Source organism: Pholcus phalangioides, unplaced genomic scaffold (assembly GCF_987345545.1).
Source record: "Pholcus phalangioides strain wild (caught in Gottingen) unplaced genomic scaffold, Ppha-v1.0 ptg000003l_1, whole genome shotgun sequence".
NCBI lineage: Eukaryota > Metazoa > Arthropoda > Arachnida > Araneae > Pholcidae > Pholcus > Pholcus phalangioides.
Window position 1 is genome coordinate 57,428,900 of NW_028301596.1, and position 20,657 is coordinate 57,449,556.

Sequence of the window (20,657 nt, forward strand, 5' to 3'; positions counted from 1 at the left end):
TAGAGATGCCCCCTGTGATTTCTGATTCTGAAGCAGTGAAACAATGCAAATAGATTTTCCACAGAGTATGAACCTACTATCATTGACAGGCTAATGATGAAAGGTGGAGACTACACCATCCCATGTACTAACAATGATTCATTATCAGACAGAGACTTGTGTTGCAGATTAAGTGATGGAAGCATTTCAATTTTCATGACGCTGATTTCCCATGAAATAGATTCACTCAACCATTACTAAAGAAATTTCTTTTTAAAAACTTTTTCCGGGAATTGAATTCCATATGTTCATTAATTCTGCATTTTGGTCTAAGGCTTGGAAGGTGGCGTGTAGTTTAGATACCCTTCGGAAAGTCGCCAAATGTAGTACCTTGGAACGTTTGTGGTTTTTTTTCTGTGCTTTGCCTGCTCCAACTAGATTATACAAATACAATGCCACAACAAGCAAAATGCCCAACGAGGTGGTTGAGAAAAAGATGCCCATAACAGATATGGATGTCCAATTAAAAACAATATATATACATGAAATATTATACAATGCCCATAAAGAATTATACTGGCTTCTTCTACTTCTAGGGCTTCAAACCTGCTTAGTGAAATAATATTAATAATGGGGAGCACTATAAAAATACATTTTCTTTCAGATTTAATCAAATGCGGTTCAGGTACATCAAGTTGACAATAATAACGCCTCGTGGAGAGAGAGCACCCAGTGAAGCTGGGCCTTGCCATCATTTATTGATTCTCAAATATTGCAATACATTTGCATTGCGATAAGCAGCAGAATTTCTTATATTCATTTTTTTATTATTATATTCAGGAGTGAGGGGTCATGACAAAGTAAAATCACATCTATGGTTATAGCTGTATCAATTTTACTGCATTCCCTTTTATGCCTTATTTGAATATTCACATACACGTATGTTAGCAATTGGACAAAACGTTTTCTGCACCATTACAGCCGTGAACTTTTGCCATTTTGCTTTGATTGCACAGTGCTGCTGCATATTCTGTTCACAGTCACGTTTCAGCACAGATTTTTTCCCATTATTTATGGTGTTAAACTGCTTCTTGTGTGGTACTGGAGGTGCAACATGGAGCATATAAGATAGACACTGAAAAGGTCAAATTCACAAGTACTAACACAGGTTGGAGAGAGTCACCAAATCCTGAAAAGGATTAAATACAGATGTCTACACTGGTTGGGACATGTTCTCTGTCACTGCGAATTGCTACAAGATGTGATGGAAAGTAGGATAGAAGGGAAAAGGCCCAGGATCACCTGGATCTCAATGCTACTAAATAATGCAGAATGTAACAGCTATAACCAACTAAAGAACAAAGCCTAAGACAGAGATGAGTGGTGGCTGCTCAACATGGGGGTGAACCAGTCTTAGGACTGATGTACCACTGATGACGACAAAACAGCTTCTATTGGGCTGAGGTCGAGCAACTTCAACCACAGAATTTATTTTTTCAGTGAATTTTAATTTTGCATTTTCATGTGGTACTATCCATGTACCATTTGTTGAATTCTGTGTGGATTATTCAAATTTATACTGTGGATTATAGATTATTACACGTATGTTTTAAAGCATGTGTGTGCCATAAGGATTTTTTTTTTTCTGATTCATTCAAATTTCTCCCTTGGATTATTGCTGTGTCATGGGGGATGAAGAAAAAAAGAAAAATAAATGAGCAGTAAGAAAAAACTTTCTTATTTCCCTACATTATGCCTCGAGATGCACTATGGTTGCAACCTGAGGTCTTGGTGCCTATAAGGGTAGTTAAACTTTATTTTCATTGGCAAATGATTCTGATTAATACTTATGAAGAAATTAGTGAGGTACAGATTTATACTAATGAAAGTTCAAACACTCTACTTACTGATTTTCTATGACAAGGTATGAAAAGATTTCTGACACATGATCTGGTTCAGATTCCAACAATGGCAGAAGAGCAACGATCACTTGATTCAGCATTGGACCAAGTGATCCAATTTCTATGCTGGAAACATGAAATAAACAACTAAATTAATCCTTTGAATGAGAAAACAAGAATTCCAAATAGAAATAAGCCATACTTAAGAAATTACAATTCAGTTTCACTCTTGCTAATTACAATTACATCTTTTCCCCATTCTTATAATGAGGAAACTAAAGATGTTTTTTAATGAGTGCATATTCAGGGATCAAAACATGGTGCTCCAGTCGGAAATAACTGTATTCCTCACAAGGCTTATGACTCTAAGAAAAATCTAGAAATATTTCAATATAATATACCTGCGAACATAAGTATCCCATGCTTTGCAACACATTCTTGGAAAATCAGACTCTTTGAAGCGAAGAGCTATTCTTAGAGTGGCTAAAATTTTGAAGCGAACAGCTGTTATGTGTCTGGGTCCCATGAGTCCAATTACAGAAACCAAGCTACTCAGAGCCTATGAACAAATTACAATGTTCATATTCAATGAAAAAATTACAATGAATAAAATGTGTGATAATTTTTTTTAGAATAAAACAATTATGCATCATGAAAAAATTACTAGCTTATTAATTATATACAGTACATGCTGAAAGAAAAAAGGAAATTTTCCTCTTGTGCATGTATGGAGAAATACCTCACTGACAACTTGAGTAATTTAATGGCTAATTTGGATAAGATCTTTCTTCATAATATACATGAAAACTGCTGCAAAAATTAATGTAACCGAAAGAAAAGAATTATTTGTACCTTTAAATGTCTTATTAAAATTTTGTTTAGTGAAGATTGAGCATGAACTGAAACTAACCAACCAATTTTTATACCTTACAGCAATATAGCACAAATGCATATCGTAATGTCACAGGAATGAATACAGAATTGTGAATCTATTTACTGCACCATCAGTAAATGGATGGATCTCCCCACTGCTCGGGAAGATGCCATAAAATAATGTTAATAGTTGTTCATTTTTAATTCAAAGAAATTTTAACACATTTTTTCGGATAATAATTTTCAGCATGATGAAAAAAATTAAAACATCAAAAGGTTAAAATTTTTTAAATATGTATGTTTGAATTATATTCTCTATGAGTTTATTATTAGTCTTTACAAATACAAGTAATTATTAGTCATATGACAGATACAAAGAACAATTGCGAGTAATACATCAATGCAAAAAATAAAAGCCACAGCAATAAAACAACAAACCAATTTTTTGTCCTCCATTGTAACACTGCTCTTTAACATCTGAGAATCGAAAAATACTAGAAATCCCAAAAGTTTTGGTTGCAAATAATTGGCCTAAACAAAATTGGAGAAAGATTGAACAAATTTTTAACTGAAATTATAAGAAAAATTAGATTGAATGAATATCATGAATGAATATACATTCAAATACAAATACAACGCCACAACAGGCAAAATGCCCAACGAGGTGGCTGAGAAAAAGATGCCCATAAAAATACGGATGTCATATATTTCAAAAATACATCAACCCAATTAAAAATGCAATTAATAAAAATTATAAACAATATATACACGTGAGATGATACATATTCACAAAGTAGAACTTGATCATTCAATTCATGATCAAGTTCTACTTTTAAGTGCATGGAAGTTATATGTATATTGTATTTAACAGCGAGAATTGACAAAAAAAATAAATATTTACCATATCTTCTCGATTACTAATTACACTTTCAAAAACTGCATCATTATTGCTTTTAGATGCTAATGTTGTCAATCCAGCAAACACTTGACTATAGTGTGTACTAAGGCGTAGTAATAACTCATTATGAACAAGTTGATAACTACAGCGAAGCAAACTCCCAAACTCTAGCTCTGTCTCATTCTGGAAAAAAATGACTATAAAAATTAACTGAAAAATAATTACAAATTTTAAAACTAATTTCAATTTTAATTCTTTGAGAGAATAAGCAGAAGTAATATTGAGAATTTAAACAAAAAAATGTAAAAAAATAAATTTCTATTATCACAGCAGTGCAGCTTTTCACAGTCAACAAAAATAGAAAGAAATAAGCAGAAGTTCTTCTGTGAGTTTATTTTGTTCACAACTGTAGAGCTCTAGATATTCAGTTTGAATAAGACTCAATACATACAATATGTCACTGCTCTGCTTATTGACTGCAACTGCAAGCAAAACAACAGGAAGAAATTCCATGAAGAAAAGTTTTTAGTTGTGTGTTTCTCGATATGGTACTAAAAAGATTATTAATGCTCACTTTCAAAAACTGATGAAAATACCAGAACACTTTTTGAAGTCAAAAAAATTGACTGCCCATCAGAACTTTTTTTAATATAATACAGTTGAAACCTGTATATAAAACGGAAGGTCAAGAGACTGAAATTATTTTCCGTTCTAGACAAGTTTCTGTTTCATAGAGCTGCACATAAAAATATATGCACTAATTTATTTCTATCGTTTACAAAATTTGTTTTGAGAACATCACCCTAATTTCTATGAACCAACGAGTGTTAAACAGAGACATGCATATTATTATTTTGAATTTTTTCATGTTTGCTGTTTCAAATAACTATACATTTAAAATTTCATATTTTAGTTTCATATAATAGTTAAACTTCAATATAAAACATTCTCCTGAATAGCAATAGAATGAACACTTACTTTTGTCAAAAATGGAATTTTTATTACAGTGAAACCTCAAAACAACGATATTCTTCGGACCAAGAAAAAGTATTGCTGTAGAGGGATTATCGTTGTATTGAGAGGCAAAATTGTCCTTACATGTGATTAAATTTATGCTGTTGTTGTCCTCTTCTCTACCTCGACAGTATTAACAGCATCAGAAAATGCGCTTTTATGTATTCATTCGCCACAAAAAATTGTAATTGATTAATTTATTATAAAAATTCACTAAGATGCATTGCCCTTGTAAACAAGATTACTGCATTGCACATTCGTGTCTTACACAGAAAGTAGTAATAGCAGTTACTTACTTTAGCTTTCGGTAATTTTTTAGTGCATGATGTTGATGTTATTAGATGCCTTCAGAAGAAGAAAACAAATGACAAGACCAAATTAAAATTAAACTGAAAACGAATGAGTAAAATATAAAAAAAATATCATTTTATAAAGCTTATAAAGCAACTTTAACAATCTCCTAAAAATATTGTTATAGAGAGATTTATTGTAGTAAACAATGCATCGAGTATCGATGTAACGAGGTTTCACTGTATTTAAAATTAAAATTGAGAAATTGCATCTTTTTTAAAAAACAGTGAAGATGAGATCAACAACCCCCTCCCCCTAATAACATTCGTGAAAGAAAAATTCTACATATTCGTAACATTTAAAAAATTTTCCTTTTTTTACATCTCTACAAACTCCATTTTTGTGTTCAAATTCAATATGCATTTCTTATTGCTGGTGGCTATCTCTACATTGAATGAAAATCTCTGCAGAAGCCAAAACACAGTATTGCTAAATTGCAAACAACAATTCAGTCTCCCACGTGCATAATTCTCCCGAAATTATCTAACTTCTTTCAAGAAATAAGAGTGTTTTCTAACAAGTCACCATTTCCATCATAAATGAAATGAAGCTAAATAAACTTTTACTAAATTTTTAATAGTAATAACTCCGCTTCCACTCAAGCCCGGTCCCCAGAACCAGATCAGATAGATAATAAACATTCATCATTTTTCCCAAGATGTGAAATTTCGCCTAACACAGTGTTTCCCAAAGTGGACGATGGAATGGTCCAAGGGGGCGATAGAACCTACTGATTTAACATAGGATCCTATGGGTTTACTTGAGTTGGGGGGCAATGAGAGGATAAAATTTCTGATGAAGGGGGCGATGGAACAAAAAGTTTGGGAGACTATGGCCTAACAGAAAGGAAATCGGAACGACTTAACTTTCCTCCCATCCAAAGGTCAAAAACATGCACTTGGCCAAAAATTCTTTCCATTTTAGCAGATTTTGCAGCTACAAATAGACTAAATATTTCTTCCGTTTCTGCATTAGACAGTTTCCGTCTTACAGAGGTTTCCTATTATTGAAAAAGCATTAATTATTAACAAGAATATTTGTTCCGTTTAAGACAGGTTTCTGTCTCATACAGTGTCACTCTTACAGATTTCACTGTACTTTATAACTTTTTGTAGAAAAATAGTTTAGAAAATACTTTATTACCAAAGCTGTTAAAGATATGTGAAAAGATAAAGTTTTATAAATTTTTCTATTTTTAACCTTTTTTATTCAATAATCACTATTCAAGTCATTTAATTTCCAACTTACTTCGAGGTAGCAAAGGCACTTTTCTAAATCAGACTTTTCACAATGGCAAACAAGATGCGAGAATATGGATGGGAAATTGTTCATCAGTAGATCCCTTTTGTTGGTATTCAGGAGTTTTGCAAGCAACTTGATTAACATAGATATGTTGTCACAATCTCTACTCACCAAGTGGGGAAGCAGATACTGCTGTGAAACCTGTAATATGTAATTTTTATGTTTTCAAATAAATAAATATCACCCAAAACCAAATACTTCTATCAATACATTATATACAATGAGCAAGCTTTACATAAGGAACACCCTCGCTACCTCCTTTATTTACAGTGTGAAAACTGTTTTACATAAGGTCCATGCAACACACCACTGGTGTATAGCATTAGCAGAATTTTTTAAAATATGTTATGTTTTCTCAGCAATCAGTAAATAAGCTGACATAAGCTATTTATCATAATATCTTGGTTCTAAAGAGCATTAACATTAACAGGGCTCCCACTCAAAAAATTAGAAAAAGTAGGAAAAAGCAGGAATAGAAAGTACGAGGGGAGGGTAACCCCCTTAGACAACATAATCATAACATAATTTTAAAAAAATCCTAAATTTTTTTTAGCACTATTTGAGTATCCTGTAAGATTGACTCAAGCCAAAGCAAAATGGCAGAAATGACGGTTACAAAAACAATTTTTGGCCAAAATAGTGTACTAGCAACCACACACAGATAATTTCATTCTATCTCTCTTCAAAATATAAATTACATTATTTTTTGGAGTTTTCCCAGTCTAGTCTATCAACTCTCTCCAACAAAGCAAAGCCAATTATGAAGACATGTACATTTTGTAGCAATGATGCTCCTTATAGGCCACTTTGAAAAGCACAGTGCAAAATGTGTAAATTACAAGATCTGATGTAAATAAGCCAGGGTGAACCGGATGGTTTTACTGCACTGCCCATCCTTTAAGGCATAAACAATATTTATAATGCTTAGCAAAGAGCTAGAAATAAAAGTGCTTAATTTGTCGAAACCGATTTTTGGGCATTGAACAGTGTAATGTAAACAAATCCCTTTAAATAAAAATACAAAAGACAATTGAATACTATTGGATAGTATCAAATCACCAAACCTAGTATAGGCCTATGTATCCAACTGCTTTGTAATGCACTGTTGTTTCACATATGCACCAAATGTGGACTATAATTTTGAATGATGAATGTTAGTTATGGTCCAAGACCATGAAGTAGTAAATACAAAATTATTTTTCCCCATCCAGACAGAAGTTTTTAATGACTATTCTACTTGTTGAACCCTCAAAATAAGAAATAAAAAATTAAGAAACAAAATGGTCCACACATACCCTCCAAATAACCTTGAAAACGATACAATCTCTGCTTTGACAGATCATTAATTGCAATCTACAACATTTGTAATATTTGGCAATATATTGATGATTCCCTGCTCAATTAAAACCAATTACACAAATTTTGTTGATGGGATTTGGTAAAAAAAAAGTAGGACAAACTACAAAATAGGACACAACCAAGAAAATAGGACAAAAGTAGGACATTTTACCAAAAAGTAGGAAAAGTAGGATTAGTGGGAGCCCTGCATTAAAGAATTATATGAGGAAATTAATAAAAAAAAAAGAAGCAATATTTTAGATTAAATTTTTTTTTAGTTTACTAATTAAAAAATAATGTACTTTTAACACATAACTAAAAATAAACTATTGAATTTAATATAGCTGACAATTATATTCTTTGTTTTTATCATCAGTGCTAAGAGTTTAAACTCAAACTTACATTCAAAAAAGACCTGACATCACAGTAGCCAAATATGAAACAGATTTCTTCTAGAACATGCCGAGCCTTCTTAGTGTCATCTGCACCTACAGCAAGCATGGAAACTGCTAGAAACTGAAGAAAACAAATTTTTAAAAATAAGAAATAACTCATTTAAGTGGAAATAACTAATTTAAATGGCTTCTTTTAAAGTGAGTTAAAATATACCATAGAACAAACATCCCATTTATAAAACAGGAGAGACAGATAACTTAAACTACAGGCCCATATCAATTCTTCCCATTATTTCAAAAGTAATAAAAAAGTTCGTATGGAAAAACAGCTGATAAGTTTCTTAAATTATCAGAACTATCTAGCACCTAACCAATATGGGTTCCAAAAAAATAGAATACAGAAATGGCCATTTTAGAACTAAGTAACTATTTTAACACCGGACATAACTACAATAAATATTCAATAACGGTTTTCCTGGATTTAAAAAGAGCTCTTTGACTATGTGGATAAGATTAACTTCTCTAACAGAGAAATTGTCATCAGCTGGTATACAAGGTAATATATTAAACTGGTTTAAAACATATTACTTTAATAGAAAACAAATAATTAAAATAGGTAAAGAAATAAGTACATTCCTAGAATATTCCTATTATAATTTTTGTTAATTGCATTTTTAACTGGGCTGCTATATATTTTTTGGAAATATATGACATCCATATTTTTTATGGTTATTTTTTTCTCAGCCACCTCGTTGGGCATTTTGCCTGTTGTGGCGTTATATTTGTATTTGTATTAGAAGTAAAAAAAAGGAGTCCCCAGGGATCAATTCTTAGGCCAATATTATTTCTTGTTTATGTAAATGACATTCAAACTAAATATAAATGGTAAATTAATTTCATTTGCAGACGACACGATACTGTATGTTGAAGATGCTGAAATTACAAATTTACTAAAAAAAATCAGAGAGGACCTATTCAAAATCAACACCTGGTTCAAGAAAAATAAACTTATACTAAATATACAAAAAAATCAAATACATTTTCGTAAAAATGAGAAAATAAATAATTTAACTAACATAAACATCAAAATACACGATCACTGTCTATGTCGATATATTTCACAATGTAACTTCCATGAAATGGAAAAAAATCATGAATACAACTACCTAGGAATAATAATACAAGATGATTTAAAATGGAACTGGCAATTGAAAAAATAATAAAGTTAAGAACATGCTGCCATTTTTTATATAGATTAAAAAACACACAATTGACAATAACTTTCTAAAAGATTAATTTTATGCTTGGATATACTCAATAGTAACATACGGAATCACTGCTCGGGGAAGTGCTTATCAAACAAATATACAAAACCTAGATAATATATATAATAAAATAAGATCCTGAATAACAAACACCACAGCAAACAATTATAAAACAGAATGTTACAGACTATAACCATACGACAAAACTATATTAATAGGTTAATCAAATTTTCATTTTTAAACAATAAATGGTTATAAACAAAACAAAATAGAACATCATCTAGATTGAATAACTTATATCTAGTGCTGAAAACAAATAAAACGATATTCCAAAAAAGAGTTATAGATATATTGCCTCAAAAATAATGAATCTATATCATGCAATCATACAAATAATAACATAAGATCCAATCACAATATATTTGTACTCTGAATAAGCATTAGTCTAGAATCCATACTACAACAATAATAGATCATAAAACAACACAAATAAAATTCTAAAAACTTCTAAAATTCTAAAAACTTCTAAAATTCTAAAAACTTCAAAAATATAAGCATTCCTGTTAATATTCAACTGAAAAATACATGTGATTATATGATTGTACATGAATTCTGTGTATGTCAACAGACTAATTTTATATGTTTGTGTTTAAATATACATAGCATATATATATATATATATATATATTCTTTGTTCAGAACTAAAAATAAACTAAAAAAAAAACTAAAAATATATATGACTATAAAATATTAACCAATTAGTACTTTTAAAAGGCTGTTGCATAATCCAATTAACTCCTTAATATAATCTATACTGACCCACTGAAAGGACTTTTAGTCCCTTGGGGTCACAGAGTGTCTGTCATCGTAATGTCATTTTTTTGTGTTTTTCTCAGTTGCTTTGATTGTATGTTTCATGTGTCCTGCTCAGTCCAATTAAAAGAAAAAAACTCAGTTGATTAAACTAATGAAACTGTGTAGATATTGATAATCAAGTTGGACTAATAAAGCAAGTGCGACAATAAATTTTATAAAAAGAATTGATAAGCTTCTATACAACCATGCAGGCATAGTGAAGAAATTTTCCCCACACTAATATTATTCTCAACATTAAACACAGCATTAGTTATGAATACTAAACTTCATGCATATAAGTAACAATGTCTGAACAGAGACACTATTTATTTGAATTTCGACCAAAAATATTTTTTACCATCTTTGAAAAAAGAATAAAATAGAGGTGGTAAAGATGGTTGTATTATTGTATGCCCATTCATTACTGTTATCACATACATTCTTCAATAATATTAAATAAGTTTCAAACTATGGTCAATAAATTCATTTTACTTGGGCAAAATTAATTATTTTTAAAACTAGTACATAATAAGTTGAACTGACCTTACATATAGGTTCCCTGTATAGTTTGAACATGTCTGACATTTTGTATTGCTTTGCTAATGTCATTTCTTTCATCTGAAAAATTAAAAAGAGAAGATATTTATTAAATTTCTTATCATTCAAGTTTTTTAATAGCAATGTAAAAAAAATTAATTTTACAGATTCACAAAGTAAAATAACTGCAGAATGCTTTTAAATAAAATATGAATGAAATGCTGTTCAATTTACAAAATTATTCATTACTACATCTCCTAGGCTTGAAATAAAATAAGTTTTTAAGTTGAGGGGAGGCATTATGTTTATGATATAAAATTGAATTAATTTTTTGATTACAAAAAGTTTTAGCATATTCTAAAGGGAATAATAATAAAATTTCAAAATACTTACCTTCAATCGAGCCATGGCAGCAATAGATGGCACAGTATGCAACTGTGTTTCCAAAAGAGTCGTTATACAGAGAAAAAGTAACTTCCCTTCAGTAACTTTACCAATATCACAGATAGTCTCAAGAGCAGTCTCTTGTATGTAGAGATTGCCACAAGACTTCCCAAAGTGCAGTGATGATCTCACTCCATCTATGAAAATTTTAATCAAATCAGGAGTCCATTGCGTTGACCCATCATTCAGCTGCTTTGTCAAACAGCTAATAGCAACCTTACTGAAAGAAGAGAATTATCTAATGATGTAAAGCAATAATTTTGTAATTCATTCAAATATATTATGAAGCTTAGCATAACGGGTGATAAAAATATATACTGTATGTATATCTTGGAACACACTTTACTCTAAAAATTATGTGCATGTACAGTCAGACCTCTGTAAATATATACCAGATAAGCTTTGGGATGAATGGATACAATTTTAGTGCATAAAAAAAGCTTAACCAGCTTCTTTTGAAGGGCTACTAAACCAGGCATGCACCTCGTCCGTATTCCTATGCAGACCTTTTAACGAATTGGTACATGTTGGAATGTATGTGTAGTGAACCTACCGTGAAGTTTGTTTTCTGTGTAATGCTTGTTTTGTGTAATGCTGCCATCTGCTATCAATTTTTTTAACCATGCATGAAATATAATGATTGATTAATTGTACCGTTGTAGGGTTATTGCTCTCCATGGCGAGACTTTTTAATGGGAAGATCGGCTCGCTTTTGTGCCTTGAAGTTGGGAGAACCACAGAAAACCAACTTAAGCCAACCACCACTGTGGCGACAGTGAGGTACGAATCCAGAACTTTACGATGCAAGTCTGTCACTATAACCACTTGACCACCACAGCGGCAATGATATATGATATTACTCAGACCTTTTGATGGGCTGCGATATGTAGAAGATAGCAAATTCAGAAAAAAGATTATAGTAATTTACAAGTTATTTTTTATTTTCATTATTTTACATTTAATTATATAGTAAATAAATTTAATTATCTAATTTCATGAGATAATCATTTGGATGAATCAATTCGATTAACACATATTTTGACTGTATACTGCTACACCTTTCATTACATAAATTTTTATTTTTATTGTATTTTTTGTACACCAGAGGAGTGCACAATCTTTTTCATCTGTGAATCAGATATGCCAGATGGCTACCACTTGCACGCTATGCATTGATATAGTTGTCATGTTGTATAAACTGATACTTTTTTACGCGATGCCTTTACACCAGAGGGTGTGTGCTCTCTGAGCTACATGATGCACCGAAAGGTTCAGAATATTACGTATAAAGAACATTTTTCATGGTCTTATGCAACTTCAGTACACACAGACTGCACTATATGAGTATTAGACATAACTTCTTTAATATGCACAATTAAAAAAAAATTATTGAGAGAGTAAAACAAAAAATAACAGGGAAAAAATTTCATCAGCAGACTACCTGAACTTATGTCGCACTGTTTCGTGGGAGTCATTCAAGAGTATGACTAATGATTTCAGTAGAGCCTTATTGATTTCAAAATGACTCAGGTAGGATGGAAGGCTAGTAAGGCAACCTTTGAGAGAAAAATATGCTTGATTTATTTTACATTCAAACATCTGAAAATAAAAACTGTCTGAAGAAAACCAAAAAGAAATATATGTATATAAATGTATATAAATATGGAGTAACTAAGATAAACTTGCATTTTTCAATAACAAAACTTATACAAAGAAACCATCAATAGAAATTGAAAAAAAAAATGAAAAAATAAGTCAATTTTTAAATTTTCCAATTTTAACTTTCAGCAGTTTCTGAAATGTGAGGTGCCCACTCATTTTATAACTTGTAACCATATTTTCATCAGTTAATTGCTCTATAACAGCAATTAATAACTGACCAGTGACTAGCGGTGAGTCCAGAAAAATCACTCCCATTTTATAAATTTAAAATATCAACTTGAATGTCTGTTAATTTCTTGTTTAATAAATGATAATATCTTAAATGTGGGGGTGTTTGTTATTTATTGTCATACTTCCCTACACCTACAGATACAAAAAAGTTCTTGATTTTTTTCCTTCTCTTTCAAACCAAGCACAATTCAGGTCTATAGCCATGGTCCATAGCAATCTACTACCTAGTGAGTTGTGCCAGAAGTGTATATGTACCCAACAGTCTTAGTGTGTATCTAGTGTTGTGTCTGAGGTTTCTCAGTGCTGCCATCTATATTTCAAAAGTGAAGTGATTGAATTGTAATGATTGAATATTTGTACCGTTTGTAGGCCTGTTGCTCTCTGTGGATGAGTTCTCACTGTTGATCACTCAGAAACATATTGACCCAATATAAACTTAGCTAAATCTTACCACGAGCCCTCTGAGTTCAACTATTTTCGAGAACACCAATTTAAACTGGGCTCTGCAAAACATATTGTACATCAGAGTTTTCCAATTGGTTCTGACCCCTTTGTCAAACAATGAGAGAGAACCCTCACGATATATTATAGTCTGCCGCTGTTTCATTCTAATTAAGGAGGGTGCATATAATACTTTTTAGTCTGCCGGCCAGATATGTGAGATGACTACTGCTCACCGGCAGTGCCTGAAATTCATTTTCACTCCCCAAATTTCCTTGCGGGGTGAAAATACTCCTCAAAATTTTCTTTAGGTTAGAAAATACTAAAAATTTAGGTTGAATTTTTTTTTTTTTTTTTGAAAATATATGTACAAGACAATAAACATGAAGTGTATACCAAGTGTTCAGAGGTTAGCCGTGGAAGCCCCAACACAGGCTTATTTGTAACTTAGCTCTGATCCCTGTTAATGCTCGTTACCTAGCTTTATTTTTCGTTTTTGATTCGACAATGTTAGCTGTTATAAAGACTTCCTTTACTTTTTTGTAAACAATCGTGTATGACAAAAATCCCTGCTTTTTTTTACTCAGTTAATGGTTGCTCTTGGCAATAAATGTACAAATGTAACATTGGATTTTTTTTTTTTTTTGGTGATCTATTGGAAAAATATTTTCATAACTGCTGTGAAAAAAAAAGTCTCAAAATCAAATTACTTTAAGTTCTTTCCTCAAAAAATATGTCGTGTTGACAAAGCCATCCACGTGTACACTGTACATAGACGAGTAAAAGACTACATAAGGAGGAAGACAATCCCAATTTTCCGATCAATATGTCTGCAGATACTTTTGAGAAAGAAATGATTATGTACTCTCTAATGATGGCCACAAACAGAAGAGAAAAAAAATTGGTGATGTGGACATCTAACAAAACTCCTAAAGGGAGTCACTCCGAATTTGTGCCAAAATGGTGTAGAGAATTTCCTTGGATCGAATTTGATGAAAAAAAAATCGTGCATTCTGCAAAGTTTGTAACAAAATAAAGTTAACTGTTATAATGGCTACCAAAGTTTCAGGAAATTTTCAACATCCTTCGTTTTTGCAGCATCAATTGTCATCGGATCATAGAGCAGCTCGTTGCTCCCCACCGAGCATTTGTGCCTGAATTCTGCATAAAAGCCACAGAATCCCAAGTAAGTGAAATAGATTTAATTATTTCCAAAACTTTATACATAATGGCAAGGGAAGAGATGGCTCAAAAAAAAGAAATATAAGCCAATACTGATGCTGCAGAAAGTAAAAATATAAATGTTGCAATAATTAACATGTTTAATGGGAACTTAACTAATATTGAAACAGTTACGTCATTCATGTTGGTAGATCGTCTTGCTATAGTTAATTTCAGGTTAACTTTGCAGTGAACGGGAAGCTACGAGGGAACCGCATCACTCGTTGCTATGGGAACGAAAGCCTCTTAACCAATGTATCGATGCGCGGGCTTGGTAAGGTATGGCCGATTCTCGCCAATCTCACTGAGAAAAATGTTTTTTTACGTGTAACGTAATGAGTGTAAAAAAATTGCACAGTAAATTAGTAATAGCCATAGAATTAAAAAAAAACCACTGCCGATATTTTCAGAAATTAAAGTGAGATTTTTGAAATAATTTTTTTTTTTGATTAGAGAGTTTTTTAAAATTTAGAAAAATAATTATCTTACATCAGCGAGTCACTTACACATTGATGTGCCGTAAGTAACACTAAAAATTTCGAAAAACATGGTAATATTTTTCTGCAATATTTCCTTTCCCTTAGCTGAAATTTATTTGTAAAAAAAATTCCAAACAATAATATGAAAGCAACGGATAATTTTAAAATACTGTATATACTAACCATGGGTCTCAAAAGCTTGGGGATTTCTAATTGTTTTCTTCAATTTATATTTAAAAAAATTCACGTTAAATAAAACTTTTGAAGCCAATCAAAAAAAAAATTAAGAACAGATTAATTCTGTTTTCACGTGAAAATTCAGGAATAGCACAAAATAATAATAATAATAATGCGGAAAAGTTTAGAAATTTTTTACTCACTTTTCTTGCCAAAATTTCCGTTGCTCACCCAGCCCCCTTTCCCGGAACGGTATAACGTCGATGACACTTGTTTTCACGACAGTTTTAGTCTTTTGTTACGGTTCATGTACCGCTCATGGGGTTATTATGGATGATTCTTATCAAGTTTTGTTTACAGCGAGTATTCAGGAATGGAAGAGCCAGAGAACGTTTTAGCGTATGAAGAGAGATATAACTGTCACATAAAGCAAAATAATTAAAAAAAAGGGGGATCTAAAACCAAAACTTCTGCACCCATAGAGACCCTCTCAAGATAGTATTGGCGCTCTCGTGGAAGAGAAACACTTCCTGTTATCTATAAGTGAATATCTGAATTCACTGAAGCCTATGTTCCGGAGAAAAAAAAAACTGATTGGATATTCGTATTGATGTAAACCTATAACAGCATGTAAAACTGAATGAAAAATTGTATCGTTATGGAAAATTCAACCGAATAGCGATGTAAAATATGTATGTATATTCAGTATATAACTGGGTGTAACAAAAAAAGCACGACAGTGATATTGGCGGAGAAAATTTCTAGGATATCGCGCCAGAATACTGTTGCCGTTGCTGTGGGATCTCGATAATAGTAACCAATATTTTTTCTAATTTAAACATTTTAAACGAATAAACATTGGTTCAAACCCATATTTTTTCAGTATTTTTTTCAAAACCATAGAAAAAATTGAAATATTCTGCATAAAGGATCACCGTAAACCTCCGATGTATGAGAACTACATTTTGCGGCGAAGGAATACACTCTCTACCTTTCTCTTCACTGCAAAGTTAACCTGAAACAAACTATAAATACATACAGGACAGTCCTTTTATATCATTGCTAATTGATGAGAGCACTGACATATAGGTAACAAACAGGATGATGGTTTTTGCATATATTTTTAAGGATGGGGCTTCAGAAGATCATTTTTAGGCTAATATATCGATTCTTGATGCAAATAACAATGCAAATAATATTGAACTTTCGCGAGTCCCCAAAGGTTCCAATAAACCAAGTTTCAGGATTTGGTTCAGATGTTGCACCTTTTATGATGGGCTTCATGAATGGTGCTGGTGTATAGCTAAAAAACTAAAATCCTTTGATATGCAAATTCATTGTGTTGCCCATAAACTTGAGCTCGCTGATAATCCAGCTGCAGGGAAGGTGTCAACAATTGCAAAAGTACAAGACACCATTAATTCATTGTACGGGTATTTTAAATCTTCATCAGCATGCTGTTACAGACTGCAAGAAATGCAACAAATTCTTGATGAAGCCATCGTGTTAAAGCAGCAGCATACAGTACATTTGTTATCTTTGGGAAAAGCAGTGTGTGCTATTCACAAAAACTATGATAGCATTGTGTTGACATTAAAAGACGAGTATCGCCTGCACGATAAAGCTGCCAAAAAGGGGGGGGGTCTTACACTAAATCCCCCAGCCTGTTTTAAAGCCAGTACCTGACTTTGTTGCGAGCATTTGTCTCTTAAAAGATGTTTTGGACTTGGTCAACAAACTATCTGTTGCTCTTCAGACAACCTTAGTTTTTCTCTTATTGAGAGGTTGAAATTAACAAAATTCCGAATAGAAAAATTTCATAACAACCCTGGAATATGTTTGAAAGACTTCACTTCACAATTTGAAAAAGGAAATGAATATTGTACAAATAAAAATTGAAAATGTTCAGGTTAGATCAAAATTCCATGAAAGCCAAAAACAGTTTTTAGACCATCTGGTTAAAAACTTGGATAGCAGGTTTGAAAAAACGTACAATGAACATTTTCATTGACTTTGATGCAGTTTTGAATCCTATGAATGACATAACATGTGCAAAATCTTTTGAATCTAGTGATAAAAAAAATTATAATGTATAATGATTCAAAAGCAAATTGCAACCAAAGTTCTGATGAAGCAATGGACAGACAAATACCTTGTATAAAGATGAAAATATACTTCCTAAAGAAGAGCTACTTAGGGAAAAATGATTATTTGTGAAAGAACTATCACGCAAATATAAAGGAATGAAAATGACAGAATTTCGCAAATATAAAAATATCAGTGGGTGCAGAGAAAGTGGTGACAACGTGCCTTTTATGTATCCAGAACATAGAAAGTTGATCATAATTGTCTTAATTTTGCCTCTTTCAATAGCATCATGCGAACATGGTTTTGCAGCACTAAATCGTATAAAATCAAAAAAGAAGGCTCAACTTGGTGATGACCATCTGGACACCCTAATAAGGTTATCATGCGAAGGCCCTCCTTTCATGGTCACTGGTGAAGCCATTCACTGTGATATGGATTTTGAACTGGCTGTTAAGATGTGGAAACAAAAGAAAAATTGTTGAAAAATGTAATGAGTATATAAATATATACATGTACTGTACATACTGTATGATTAAGTTGGTTCTTGTTATCTCATATTTTTTTTTATATATTTGTATCAAATCAATATTTAATATAAGTGTTTGGATTAAATATTTTTCAAAGTTTGAACATTTTGGCATATGTTTTCATTTATGTAACATGAATTTTATATAGGCTACGAATGTTTTGGTATTTCATATGGTTGTCATGGTGTTTCAATTCCAATTTCAAAATTATTTTTCATCGTTAAAAAAATACCCCTCAAAATTTGGGAGAGTGAAATCACTCTTCATAAAAAAAATTTCAGATAACACTGCTCACAGGCCACAAACTGGTGTACTTGTATTATGCAGACTGATACTTTTTTGTGTACATTTATTTATTTCATATATCTTCTAAAGGTCAAATGCAGCTCACAGGATTGAGGTTGTTAGATCCCTATTCTAATTGCTACTCTATTTTGAAATGAACCCAGCGAACATTTGAAAACCACTACTTACTGTAGACTATAATAATCAATACACAATTTTTTCTTAAAATACGAACTTGCACAAAGAGGGTTTACAAGAATTTACAGAAAAAATTATTTTTCATATGTTATTGCATTACCTTCTCTTATTGATTTATCATCATGACCAAGAAGCTGTAAAAATGCTGATGTGAGCCAAGGTTTGTCTAAGCAGATTGAGGAAGCACATTCATCTGGATTGGTTGCTTCTTGAAAAAATGTTTATGAACATACTAATTAACCTTACAACGTAAGTGTATAAGCTAATGCATCTAAATAGACTGAAGTGATATTCAATAAATGATATAGTCGATGTTCATTATAATGACCACCATCGTTCTATGGAAAAGAGACATTATATTGGGAGGTTGTTATATCTAATGTTTGTAAAAAATTATTTCTTAAAAGAATTCATATTTAGGACAGTAAAAAAATTAAATCTTTCCCTTTTTTATAATGTAAGCAGTTGCAATGAAAATGCATTGGGTTTAGAAATAATGCTGTTACAATAATTAATTACATGCATGTACCATACCTATGCAAGAAATTCTCCAATATCAAGAGGAAAGTTCAAACGCAACTTCGGCAAATGAACAACATATACTTCATATAGAAACGTCCTCTCCACTTGTGAATACAAGATTCGTCGAAAGACTAGTTATTTGTGGAGATGAAGATTACAAGGAAGAAAATTCATCACTGCCCCCACGGGGACTCGAACCCCGGTCTCTCGCTTGCCTATATATATGCTCCAAGGTTGAAATATTCTATCTGCTTCCATAGCTTAGATGGTAGAGCACTCGTCCGGCAAGCAAGAGACCGGGGTTCGAGTCCCCGTGGGGGCAGTGATGAATTTTCTTCCTTGTAATCTTCATCTCCACAAATAACCAGTCTTTCGATGAATCTTGTATAACATATACTTCGTACATTTCTTTGCAAAAAAGGGGAAGCAGAGCTAAGTTTCGATATTACAATAGATTGTACAGTATTTGTCGGTTGTTATAAGGGATGGAAAATAATATGGTATGAACAAGAAAAAATTTCAAACCTATCGTACCGTCATATTACAGAATGGTCACAATAAAGCATGGTCGTTATAATGAACATTGACTGTACCGAGTATGCAAATGTCTTGAGCAAGAAATATGATAATTTTTCAATAAGTTACAATAAATATACATTTATACATAATTTTTCCGCAGCAGTCATTTTTTGTATATAAAGCTGGCTAACCAGACCAATGAGTACAGTTTAACATTTTAGGTACCAAGCTATTGTTGTTGGTCCAGATGAATGTATTTTAACTTGTCTCAGCAAAAACGTTGAGACAAGTGGGATCTTTAAAGGTCTATTGTTAAAATTTTTATTCCTATGAAGGCAAAAGGTTACAGGAAAGGGAATCAAGGCAATGTGGTTGAAGGAGAAAAACAAAAATTTAACTAAAATTGTTCCATTGAAAAAATATTGTTACCTGCATCACATATTTTGCATGACAATTGTAAGTTGAACTTGGACGTAATTTTATTTTGTCTATTTCTGAAAGAAATAAAAAATAATTCATAAATTAATATTCAGAATAGGGTAAAATAATAGAACTATAAAACATTTAAACAAAATATAAAATTAAATAAAATACACAGCAGTATTTCTTGGAATAAGTGCTGAAGTGTTGAAAAACATGTCAAAATGAATTTGGGAGCTTAACATAAGCATAACATCACCATATCTGTCACAATTTTGCAAGAAAAAAATTAACTTCATCACATGACTTTTCTTTCTGAGTTCAAATCGGCATAATATCCAGAAAATATGTTTCCTTCATAATTACTATTTTTTTACACTCAATAAATAAATATTTATAAGTGCGTGCTAGTTAAATGCTCAAAACCAATTCTGAATAACCGAAATCCAATTAGTTGTTTCTTAAATGTCATATGATGATGTCCAGAGTTTTGAAACCGGTGTTCCGTGAGAGTTTTATTGGGGTTCCGCGGAATCAAAAGGGATGGAAGCCCAAACATCTCGGAACCACAGTAGCTTCAAAAAATTTTTTGTTACTGTTTCACCTGAAGCAATTTTTTTTTTTAAGAATGTGTACTCTAAAAAGGTTCAGAGAACATATTGGCATAATCAACCAATAAAAGACAAACAATATTCACATTGGCCCCTTTCTTTTTTTTTCTAGTCTCACACATAA

The 20,657-nt window shown here is 31.8% G+C and overlaps 1 protein-coding gene across 2 annotated transcripts in view; it reads right to left on the minus strand.

Annotated features, from left to right (window-relative positions):
- The window catches only part of LOC149089001 (serine/threonine-protein kinase ATR-like), a 159,354-nt gene that overhangs the window by 75,084 nt on the left and 63,613 nt on the right, over positions 1-20,657 (minus strand). Inside the window, exons 19-29 of one of the 2 annotated variants that reach the window (XM_089251216.1) lie at positions 19,932-19,996; positions 18,562-18,666; positions 12,594-12,708; positions 11,102-11,372; positions 10,715-10,789; positions 8,059-8,172; positions 6,265-6,459; positions 3,655-3,834; positions 3,192-3,284; positions 2,282-2,439; positions 1,887-2,006 (exon numbers count right to left, since the gene is read on the minus strand). In XM_089251216.1, the coding sequence (XP_089107342.1) occupies positions 1,887-2,006; positions 2,282-2,439; positions 3,192-3,284; positions 3,655-3,834; positions 6,265-6,459; positions 8,059-8,172; positions 10,715-10,789; positions 11,102-11,372; positions 12,594-12,708; positions 18,562-18,666; positions 19,932-19,996 (1,491 nt within the window). Of the gene's footprint in view, positions 1-1,886; positions 2,007-2,281; positions 2,440-3,191; positions 3,285-3,654; positions 3,835-6,264; positions 6,460-8,058; positions 8,173-10,714; positions 10,790-11,101; positions 11,373-12,593; positions 12,709-18,561; positions 18,670-19,931; positions 19,997-20,657 lie in introns of both variants that reach the window. The other variant, XM_089251211.1, reaches the window with a different exon arrangement.